The sequence below is a fragment of the Vombatus ursinus genome, unplaced genomic scaffold, assembly GCF_900497805.2.
Source record: "Vombatus ursinus unplaced genomic scaffold, bare-nosed wombat genome assembly UNPS02010193.1, whole genome shotgun sequence".
NCBI classification, from domain to species: Eukaryota; Metazoa; Chordata; class Mammalia; order Diprotodontia; family Vombatidae; genus Vombatus; species Vombatus ursinus.
Genome location: NW_020949971.1, coordinates 8,779,952 through 8,792,290, shown reverse-complemented (window position 1 = coordinate 8,792,290; position 12,339 = coordinate 8,779,952). Strand labels below are relative to the sequence as shown.

The window sequence follows — 12,339 nt, the reverse complement described above, 5'->3', positions numbered from 1 at the left end:
TAAGGCAAGTATTTTACACATAAAGGTAGCCACAAAAATCTGATGGCATGAGGTTCAGGGTGTAGATGTAAGTAGGAATATCCTGCATGTTATATGTGCTAAATAAATGTATGTTGTATTGAATAGGAATAATCAACACTCTCCAATCTTTATTTCATTAAAATCTTTACACCTAGCATCTCTAAGAAAGTTACAAACTTCTACATAATTATGAACAAATTCTCTTAATGCAATAAAGAATGCTGCAATATAATTTATAATCGCATCAAAATCCTTTGCAAAGATTTTATACCTGTTTTAAGCAACAAGAGAATAAACATTTTCTCTTGATTCATTTTCATAGCAGGCCCCCTGAATTAGGGATGTACCCAAAGGTTCTTTCCTGGGCCTCTTGTAACAAATTTTCTCTCCACACTCTCTCGCTGCTGATCTTAGCAGCTCTACCCAGATTATTCCCAAATGTAGACTCCAATCCCACTTAGCTATGTGCTTACTGGACATTTTGAGCCATTCTGAGCCTACAGGCAGCTCAAAACTCAATTAGGTCCAAAACAGAATTCATTCTATTTCCCCCAAAACCCACCCACACTTCCCATATCGCTTCTTCTGTTAGGGGTACCACAATCACCTCAGTTATCCATGTCTGCAACCCTAGAATTATCCTCAACTCCTCCCTGTCCCTGACCCTGCACTTCTACCTCTCTCTATCCACAGACAGGCCCTAAGCAACTCTTGCCAATAATATTACAATAGCCTCCTAACTGTTTCCCTGCCTCATCCTGACCCCACTCCAATTCCATTCTCCAGAGCTCAAAGTCCAGATCTGACCATGTCACTCTCTTACTCTATTTAACAAAACCCTCTATGGCTCCCTACTGCCTATAGGATCAAACAGAAGCTCTTCTGGGTAGCTTTTAAAGTCCTTCACTTCTTGGCCTCAACTTACCTTTCCAACCTCATGAAATGCCACACCCCTCCTTTCCTGTACACTAGTGTCTAGACACACTAGAGGACCATTTGCTGGTCCTCAAGTAGAAAACACCATCCTAGTTCCAAACCTCTGCACAGCTGTCTCACTTCCACCTCCAAGAATACCTTGTTTCCTTCAGAGCCCAGCTCCCGGACCATCTTCTACGTGAAGCCTTTCCTGATGTCCCACTATCGAGGCATTCCTTCCTCCAAATCTACCTTGCAGTACTTTACATACAAGCTGTCTCCTGATAAAGGGCACATACTATTTCTTTCGCTTTTGTTTTTGTATACCCAGCATCAAGTATAGAGATGGAGTAAGAACTTAATAAGCGCTTGATGAGGGACTGATTACTGTCTTGCATTATTCTTTTGACTTTTGGGGAAAAGAACCAAAAAGCATCCAAAGGCTTAAGATATAGCACACGTGAAAATACTTACATGATTGCTTTAACTGTTCATCAGCCTTCTGAGGATAAATTGGATGCCAGGTGTAGTCAATGGTAAGCATCACACTTGGAACAGTCCAGCATTCAACCCAGCCAGCCCTGTTCAAAGGAAAGAAATCATTTTCTACTTCATTAAAGTGCATGCTGGGAGAGCACTAGCCATCACGAGCATGTACTGACCTTGCCTCCAAAGGGGAGGAAGGCGCAACTAAAACATTTTCACACACTCACTTTTCTTGGGTGATGTTTCGCCATTTTGGTTTCACCGTTTTCTGGCCACTCTGACACTCAGCAGGAATACAAGAATCAGGAGTCATTTTATTTGGGTGACAATTTTTCACCAACAAGAATAATGAGTATTTACTAGGGTGGCAATCTGGTAGAAATAAATGAAGATCGACATCTTCTCCCTAAATTAACATTTTAAAATTAGTTACCAGAAACGGTCAATCTGCCATATTGAAATATGAAATACAAAAACACATGGCTCAAAAACTCCCCTACACATAAGAAAAACCATAAAAATAAATTTCAAGGAGTTTTTTCCCAATATCTTGATTTTCTAAATAACATTTCTTTTTAGTCTTTTTTTTAATTAATTTATTTTATCAACAATCACTTTCATAAGCTTTGGAGCTTTAAATTTTCTCCCCCTCTCCCCCCCAAGATGGGATGCAATCTGATATAGGCTCTACATATACATTCCTATTAAACATATTTTCACATTAGTGATGTTGTAAGGAAGAATTAGAACCAATGGGAGGACCACAAGAAAGAGAAAACAAAACAAAACAGAAGAAAAAAATAGCAAATGGTATGCTTCGATCTGCATTCAAACTCCATAGTTCTTTCTCTGGATGTGGATAGCATTTTCCATCATGGGATCTTTGAAGATATCTTAGATCCTTGCATTGCTGAGAAGGGTTAATTATCAATGTCAGTCATCGCACAATGTGGCTGTTACTGTGTACAACGTTCTCCTGGTTCTGCTCACTTCACTCAGCATCAGTCCATACAAGTCTTTCCAGATTCTTCTGAAGTCAGCCTGCTCATCATTTCTTATAGCACAATAGTATTCCGTCACATTCATATACCACAACTTGCTCAGCCATTCCCCAATTGATGGGCATCCTCTCAATTTCCAATTCTTTGCCATCACAAAAAGAGCTGCTATAAATATTTCTGTACATGTGGGTCCTTTTCCCATTTGTATGATCTCTTTGGGATACAGCTTTAGAAGTGCTATTGCTGGGTCAAAAGATATGCACATTTTTATAGCCCTTTGGGCATAGTTCCAAATTGCTCTCCAGAATGATTGGATCATTTCACAGCTCCACCAACAAGGCATTAGTGTTCCAATTTTCCCACATCTTCTCCAACATTTGTCATTTTCCTGTTTTGTCATGTTGGCCAATCTGATAGGTGTGATGTGATACCTCAGAGTTGTTTTGATTTGCATTTCTCTAATCAATAGTGATTTAGGGCATTTTTTCATATGACTACAGATGGCTTTAATTTCTTCATCTGAGAACTGCCTGTTCTTATCCTTTGACCTTTTATCAAATGGGGAATGACTTGTATTCTTATAAATTTGACTTAATTCTCTACATATTTTAGAAATGAGGCCTTTATCAGAGACAATGGTTGTAAAAATTCTTTCCCAATTTTCTTTCTTTCTAATCTTGACTGCATTGGCTTTGTTTGTGCAAAAACTTTTCAACTTAATGTATTCAAAGTTACCCAGTTTGCATTTCGTAATGTTCTCTATCTCCTGTTTGGTCATGAATTCTTCTGTTCTCCATAAATCTGACAGGTAAACTATTCCTTGCTCTCCCAGCTCCAGGAGTTTAAGTGCCTCAATTGTAAAGCTCATAAAAAAGGCTAACATTAAAGGGATTTCTTTGGAGAAAACTTCTCTCCTCCCTTTCCGTCCATTTCAAAGCCCCCTAAGTTTTCATGACACAGCTTTGTCTTGCCTCCCCTCCTTCCTGTTTGACTCTTTTTTTTCAGTTTATTTTGTTGACATCATCCATATCATACCTTTTAACTATAGGTATACCCCACGGGCTTTCGCCTGGGCCTTCATCTATTCCCTCTTCACGCTCTCTCATTTGGTGATCTCCTCAGTTCCTATGGATCCAAATGCCAGATAGCTTCAGGTAAGTAAATCTAATATCTATAATATCCAGCCCTATGGGGCAGCAAGGTGGCGCAGTGGATAGAACACTGGCCCTGAAGTCAGGAGGACCTGAGTTCAAATCCGGCCTCAGACCAAACACTTGACACTTATAGCTGTGTGACCCTGGGCAAGTCACTTAACCTCAACTGCCTAAAACAAACCAAAAAAATATATAATATCCAGCCCTAGTCTCCATCCTGACCTCTAGTTACACACCTGCCAACTGCCTCATCACACTGGATGCCCCACAGGCACCTCAATACTCACTATGTCCAGCCCAGAACGCATTTTCCTTCTCCTCAAACCCACCCCTCACCTCAACTTCCTTTGGTCTGAAACACCCACCAGCTTCCACAGCCAACGTCCTAAAGAAGATGCCTCGGCACACATGCTGCTTCCCAATGTCCTCCTATCGTTCCTTTCTCAACCTTTAGAAATCTGGCTTCCTCATTTCTGCTGAAAGCACTACCATCCTTCCAGACACCCTGCTGTGCAAACTCAGCACTGATCCTGACTCCTCACTGCTCCTTATCCAAACAGATCCAATCCTGTGCTAAATCTTGTCACGTCCCCTCCGCCTTCTCTCTTACATCTGTCTCCTTCTCTCTACTCATATAGTCGATAGCTCCGGCTCTTACTGCCTCCTGCCTGGGCTAACATGAGAACCTTCCAGCTGTCTCCAAGCCACCAAAGGGATTTTCCAAAAGGACAAATCCGACTAGGACACTGCCTCCCTCAGTAAGCTCCTCTGGCTCTCTATTGCCTCGAGGATCACACAGAGGCTCTTAAAGTCCTGAAAGTCCGCATCCCAGCCCCAACCTCATCCCACATTATGCCTCTTCCTACACTCGGCACTCCACCTAAACTGATCTTCTCTCTGGTCCTCATACAGCACCCTCCCCATCCCAACTCAGAGCCTTTGCACTGGCTGCCCCATGTGCCCAGAATGCATTTCCAGCTCACCTCGGCCTCTCAGAAGCACCTGTTTCCTTAAAAACTCTGCTTTATCATCACATTCTACACGAAACATTTCTTGATCCCCCCAGCTGCTAATGCCCACCCATGATCTAACATGACCACTTCACCAACAAGGAATTTGGAGTTCAGAAGACCTCACAAGCCGTAAGTAGTTTAGTAAGAGGCTGAAGATGATGCTGAATTATCACCAGCAAATGATAAAAACAAGGCTAGTGCATAAGCTGCAAACTGTGACCATGAAGAAGATAAACAGACAGCCTAAAATAATAGCAATTCACTTTCATGAAGCACTCTCCTGACAACCACCCAGTCAGGGAGTCAGTGTGGCAAGTTTAATTTCCCCATTTTATTGGGAAGAAAGCAGCAGCTCAGAAGCGTCAGAGCCATGACTCAAACACAGTTTTTCTGACTCCAGGATGCACTGGCACCCACTCCTGAAGCCCTATGCCAGGTAAGGCTGAACAACAGGAAGGAGAGTATTTGAAAATAAGGCTTACATCTGTTTCAATTAGACAACTTAGTAGAGCTTTTTTTTTTTTTTTTGTTTGGTAAATTACGTACTTAATAATACATACCCTTAAAGTGAATCTCGTATTGCATGTGGTTGGAACAAAGTCAGTAAAAGGCAAAGAAAAATCAAGATTTAACGTTTCCCCACAGGCTGCCAGATAAACTAAAAGAGAAGAGAACTTCTTTTAAACATTAAATTCAATATTGGTCAATTAAAAAGCTTTTCTAATACAAATCCCCAAATAAAATTAAATTTTAAAAAATACTTTAATCCAACAAAAACCAAAGCAGTTTTTAAACAGCTTTATCATTCATACTAGAAAATTTTAAAAAATTTAATTCTAGTACCCATGAAATAAAGATCAAGACAAATTTTCCTTGCAGTATTGTTTTTAATGAGAAAAGTATTTAAACTTTACTTTAAAAAATTCTCACCATTTTCTTGTTGTTTGGTTGAACAGTCAATCCAATTGTGTTGATTCGCCGCCCAAATCATTTCAAATTGATGAAACATAACTTTAAAATTCCATGTATATGGAACAAATGAAAAAATATCAGGGGCGTTATCACTCGACCAATCTTGAATTAAATCTAGAATGATTTTAAGAAAGGAAACGTTATTTCAGATTTAGACCAAAGAATAAGATTCACACAAATAAATGAACTTTCGAGCCAAAATGACGAGTCTTCAATCTTAGATATTTAGATAATTAGCAGACTGTCTAAATGTTCCCACATCCTTATCTCTTTGCAACAGGCCTCCCCATATCCACAACACATTTTCCATTAAGACAATTATTTTTAAAATAGGGGTTTTGTTATTGGTCAAGGAAAGACAGAAACTACGGAATATAATGTCTTTAATACAGAGGTTACATAACCTCACATTACATTCCAAATGTTCTTCTCTAAGATTTAACTGCTATATCTATATGCAACTACATGTTAAAAGAATCAATAACCTGACAAAGTTTACTCAGAAGATGAAAAATAAATTATAGGGTAACTTAATTTGTCTTAAGAAAGGTAAAAAGTTCTATGATGTAATCAAACTTTCAATAATCCAAGAAAGTCAAAATAGTCTACCACAAGAAAATTTGATTACCAAATGATTTTTAAAACATCTTTATTTTGTAGTAGTAGAAAGAACATTGGAATGGTGAATCAAAAGATGTTATATGCTCATTAGCAAGTCATTTGACTCTGAGTCTCAGTTTCCTCCTATGTAATACAGGCAAAATATTAACGATACTTGCTGTGAGGAAAGTGCTTTGCAAACCAATTTCTACGAACACTTCTGTTATTTACTTTTCCTCAAAACAAAAAATACAATTTCCCTTATTTCTGTATACAGAAACAAAAATCTTAAACATGGGAATAAGTGTTTTCCTTGATTACCATCTTTAAAGTAATTAAAAAGACATCATAGACAATTTAAATATAATCCTAAATGATACAATCAGAATTGAATTTATAACTAAATCACAATGACCTAGAAAATACTAATCAGCTGTAGCTAGACCATTTTGTTACTGTTATATTATTCTTTCTTTCGATTTCTTCATCATGTTAATTCTAAACTAGCTACTTATTCCCAGAACAGTTGATCACTTCTGTCTAAACACCAAATCTTTTACTCCTGAGGCTTCTTACAGTATTTATTAAGAATCTATCTTTGGGTCAATCAGGAGTCCCTTTGGACTCATTTAATGTAATTCAGTAATGAAATAACTGGTGAAAGAATAGCTGTTAAGAAATACTAGGCATTCCCTCACACGTAAACTACAAAGTGTCTAATCTACAATTTCCTGCCGTTACTTGAACGTAAAAGACAGAAAAAAACCCAAAAAGCCAACAACCCATAATTATATAGACCAAGTGCAGCCACTAGAATGCTTTATAAAAGAAATTACTTTCTGTCACCATGTCCTTTTCTGAACAAACCAGAAATAAAAGTGTTAAATATAAAAATATGAATGAGGAGACATAGATAGAGAATGGCACAATGTAAGGCTGAGAGTGCTAGAGGAAGACAACCACACAGAGGGTGGAAGCTCCTACAGATGATTTACCAGGTGTGTCTAGGAGCCTCACCGGACGAAGAAGCGTAGATGTCCTCATGATGATAAAGTTCTCAGGAGTTATCTGTATCATGTTCTCATGTGAGAACCTAGGCGTTTAACCTTACTAAAGTTCCTTGTGATATCTCATGTTTACCTTTTCATGCTTCTCTTGAGTCTTGTGTTTGAATGTCAAATTTTCTATTCAGCTCTGATCTTCTAATCCAGAATGCTTGAAAGTCCTCTCTTCATGAAATGTCCATTTTTTCCTCTGGAGGATTATAGTCAGTTTTGCTGGGTAGGTTATTCTTGATAATAATACTAGCTCTTTTGCCTTCTGGAATATCATATTTTAAGCCCTCTGCTCCTTTAATGTACAGTTGCTAAATTGTGTGTGATCTTGTTTGGCTCAATGGTATTTGAAATACTTTCTTTCTGGCTGTTTTCAATATTTTCTCCTTAACCTGGGAGCTCTGGAATTTGGCAATAATATTCCTGGGAGTTTTCATTTTGGCATCTCTTTCAGGAGGTGAATGGTGGTTTCTTTCAACTTCTATTTTGTCCTCTGGTTCTAAGTTATCCGGGCAGTTTTCCTTTATAATTTCTTAAAATAAGATGTCTAAGTTCTTTTTACGATCACTTTCAGGAAGTCTAATAATTCTTAAATGATCTCTCCTCTATCTATTTTCCAAGTCAGCTGTTTTCCTATGAGATCTTTCATATTTTCTTCTTCTTCTCTTTTTTCACCCTTTCAACTTGGTTTTATTATTTCTTGATGTCTCATGGAGTCATTAGCTTTCCTTGAAGAAGCAGAAATTCTAATTTTTATGGGTTATCTTCATCAATATTTCTCGTGCCTTTTTTACTAAGCTGTTTTCTTTTCATATTTTTCTTGCATTGCTCTCATTTCTTTTCTCCATTTTTATTCTACTACTAATTTGATTTTTTAAATCATTTTCTGCTCTTTAAAAAAAAACAAAACATTAGCTCTTCTAGGAATTCTTGTTGAGTTTCTGTTCAGTTTGCATCTTTTCTTTGAAGCTTTGCTTGTGAATGTTTTCATCATTGTCTTCTATGCTTGACTTGAACTTCTTTGTCACCATAGTAGCTTTTTATGGTCAGGTTCTTTATTTTGCTGCTGTTTTCTCACTTTTCCAGTCTATTTCTTGACCTTGGTCATTATGTTAGAGTTGGGCTCTGCTCAGCTCCAGTGTGGAGTGTTTGGTCTGATCTAGCTTTTATGTCCTGAAACTTTTTTAGCTAGGTCTGGGGGGCCTGCAACTTTTGGATGCTTCCAAGGTGGTGTGATCTGAGGAGAGTTCTGGTATTCACTCTCATCCTTATCCAGGAAAGGTCTTTGCTCCGTCAGAACTCCAACTCCTACACTCATTGCTCTGGAACTGACTCAGAAGTGGGAAATGGGCAATAATGGCGCTTCCAAATGGCACCTGGTCATAGGCCTAGTACCAGCACAGGAGTCTCTCTTGAATCTCTTCCTGATCTGGTGTTCAGGCCACTTACCATTCCTGTGCATTGGTCACTCCTGATACTGCCACTGCCACCACCAAGGGCCACAATTGGCATCACTGCTATTTCACCATGATCCTCACCAGTCCACACTCCACTGTGTGCAGAACTCTCTTTCTGTCCTCCTAAGTTGCCCCAGGCTGGAAAAATTACTAACTATAATGTTTTGTTGGTTATTTTGCTCAGAATTTAGTTTGATATGCTTTTTAATGTTGTTTAAAGGGGTATGTTGTAAGAACTAGGCAAAAATGCTCATTTCACTCTGTCATGTTGGTTTCATCCTCCCTTCGTCCTGTAGACTTATTAACCTCAACATATCCAAAACAGAATTCATTATTTTCCTCCCAAAATCTAACCCTCCCAGAAACTTCCCTATCTCTGTCAAGCAAACTACCATCTTTCCAGACTCCCAGATTTACAATCTCAACGTCATCCTCTACCCTCATGCTCACTGGTATTCAAATCAACTGCCAAATCTCAGCATTTCTACTTCCAAAATATCTCTTCTCATCTACCTCCTTCACTCTATTCATCTGGCCCACCATTCTAGGTAAGACTTTCATCATATCCTGCCTAGATTATTGCAAAACTACCTCTAGGACAAACTGTAGACTCCTATTTATCACTTAAAATGCCTCATAAGCTGGCCCCTATTTCCTTTCTCAGTTATGTTCTTACTGCCCCTCATACATAGCACTCCACCTCCCACCTCCTTGTCTTTACACTGGCCATCTGCACTCCTATAATGTGCTCTCTCCTTACCTGCCTTGTTTCCTCCAAGACTCATTTCATGTACCATCTTCTATATGAAGTATTTTCTGCTGTCCTTTTGTCCCCGCTGCTACTGCCACCTCTCAAATTTACCTTCTGTCTCTTTTTTATATCTCTCTGCACGGACTTCTAGACTGTGGGTCTTCAAGAGCACGGACTGTTTTCTTTCTGTCTTTGTATCCCCTGTGCCGAGCCCAGTACCTACTACACAGGCTGCCCCTTAATAGTCTACTGTAGTGCAGAAGAACCGTGAGAGATGGGAAAGATTTTCAACAAATACAAGTCACACAATTGTGTAACAAGTCTTCATGAGAAAAGGTAGAATCAATAGAATGCCATCATCAAAATGGCCACTGTACTATCTGTTCAAAGTAACATAAAAACTAGCACCTAAAATGAGATGCACCCATTGAGAGTAAGCAATTGGTTTTCCACTGGAGTAACAGAATTCAGTCTAAACCTCAACTTCAAATATGGTAAGAATCTGGACTTTCCAGAAAAAAGCTCATGGAAATAATGTAAGTATTTGGAAACAAGAAATCTATTGGGGGGGGGCAACTAAAAGATTTGGTAATCCTGTGATGAGGACAAAGGGCTGAAGACTCATAAACATGAAAATCAACTAAACAGCTTTAGGTTTATGAAGGTTAAACAACTGTAAAAGGTAATAGTTAGCAGACCAAAAAGAACCAACACTTTCAAAGCAGGGGTCACGGAACTAGTCCGCACATTCCCCCCACCCCCATCTTTGAGGAGAGTCCTAGTGGGATGACTTAGATTTGGATGATCTGTTTTTAGACTTGATTGTCTGTCTTGAATGGTTTCCATTCCTTTAACTTAAATAATTGAGCTGATTCTCAGAAAGTCGTAGAGGGCTTCTACCCCTCCTCACCTTCAGTCACTCTTACTAACACTTCCTCCCAACCTCTCTGACTGCATGAACTCCAATCCAGACCCCCGCAGCGTCCTATCACCAGGGAAATAATGAAATCAAACAGAGACTTAATAACTGTGGGATGAATTTGGCTGAATTGTTATGAGATATGACAATAGCGCTGAAGATTTACAGTTACTGCTGTTGTTTGCAAAGCTGATTAACTGAAGTCTGCTTGATGACAAAGAATTAACTCTGTCTCAAAACGACTGAGCTATTGTCTTTCCAGCCTATTTAGATCAACATCTTTGCTTAATGAAAAATTACAACAATGGGTTATTCAATCATCAATCACTTTACTAATTTTACCCCAACTTTTATTTCCCAACTTCAAGTTCTAAAAAGTAACATCCTTTTGGGAATACACACTATTCATTCAGTGAGGTGTCTAGACATGAACTCTGCTATATTTTTACACTAGAGTGATGATTTAAAATTAAAATCTAAAGATGAACTCTAATATTTCTTGATAATTCAATCCACCATATGGAAAGCATTAAAGTTACTACTTTCCTAACAAATGTCTTTTCTCTCAAACAAAACACTGTAAATTTCAAATCTGAGATTACAAAGATTTGATATTTTATTTCTTCTTAATCTAAAATCAAATATATTTTGTATATGTCCTATTATTTCAGATGACTGTCCATTTATTTTATCACAACTAAAATCCTACTGCTACAGTAACTTCCACCTCTACCTGCAGACTCCCTTCTTATTAAGCCTCATTCTTTTAATCTTATTAGTGACCCCTACCACTCTGGCACATGTTAATCATTTGGCACCCCTCATCTCCCACACTGAGATTGGATTTAAGCTATATACAATCCTACAAAGTTTAATGACTTAGTATTAGTGATATCATTAGGACAGATAATTTTCCTAAGCCATGCTGACACACAAATGGATGAAGACTGAATCTAGACTAGCCCCAGGAAACCATACAACAAGCAAAACAGCTTACTGGCTGGCTTTCAGACCTGAGTAAAACATGAGCTTCCTCTGGACTAAAAAAATCATTATTCATAACAAATTGAGGTGAATTACTGCCCATGTTCAAAGTGTTCTTAGGTTTCACTATAATTCTAAGCTTGTACATTTTGTATTCTAAAAAGTTCTACCTGAAATGAAAAAGAGTTTTTGCTTTAGTTAAATTCTCTAACAGCATAGAATAAATTAAGGAAATATTCTCATTTTATGGCTTTTTTATACACTCTATGGTACTATGTTTGTGAACTATGAAACCTTTATAATACCTGGAAAAATAAAGCATTTTTTCCCAAAAAGAATCAATTCAATTATTTAAGTTAAAGGAATGGAAAAAGGGCTCAAACAATTAAGTCTAAAAACAGGTAATCCAAATCTAAATCTTTTGCTTAGATTTAGACTGTGCTTGTTTTCTAACATGTAACCCTGGAGTTCAGATTCCATAATACATTGGATTAAATTAATAAAGACTCTTAGTGAACACCTAAACTAATGAGATGGAACATCCTAGCTTTACCCATCTGGATCTCTTCCACTGTAGACTGATAGCACTTTCTCTTCTCCACCTGGCCCCAGGGAGCTCATTGCTGGGGAAAATCCCCATCATCTTGCCAGACACCACCAGTTTTGGGACACTAACCCTTCGCCACTCTCTGCCCCTCTGACTGGCGGACCTATTTGGGGACTTCTCTGACTTTCCCACCATGCCCCGTGTTAGCAGCATACATCTGTGTGTTGTCTTCTCCCATTAGAGTTTAGCTCCTTTTTCTTTTTTCACATTTGTATCCCCAGTACACAGTAGGCACGTAACAAATGTTTACTGCATGATACAGAATACCACCAGAAACTGGGAAGCCCCACTTACTGCCATCTCCCTACTGGAGGTGCACACATTATCTCTCCTATTCAAACAAAGTACCAATCAAAGTTAAGCTGCTCCTTTATTTTAAACTTTCTTCTTTCTTTTCCTTGGGT

General features: G+C 38.4%; 1 protein-coding gene across 7 annotated transcripts in view; it reads right to left on the bottom strand.

The window, feature by feature from the left end:
• The window catches only part of KIAA1109 (KIAA1109 ortholog), a 197,807-nt gene that overhangs the window by 135,628 nt on the left and 49,840 nt on the right, over positions 1-12,339 (bottom strand). For all 7 annotated transcript variants that reach the window (XM_027853674.1, XM_027853679.1, XM_027853680.1 and 4 more), the window contains 4 exons: positions 5,521-5,676; positions 5,151-5,248; positions 1,650-1,828; positions 1,411-1,517 (listed from right to left, as the gene is read on the bottom strand). In XM_027853674.1, coding sequence (XP_027709475.1) covers positions 1,411-1,517; positions 1,650-1,828; positions 5,151-5,248; positions 5,521-5,676 — 540 coding nt within the window. The remainder of the gene's footprint in view (positions 1-1,410; positions 1,518-1,649; positions 1,829-5,150; positions 5,249-5,520; positions 5,677-12,339) is intronic.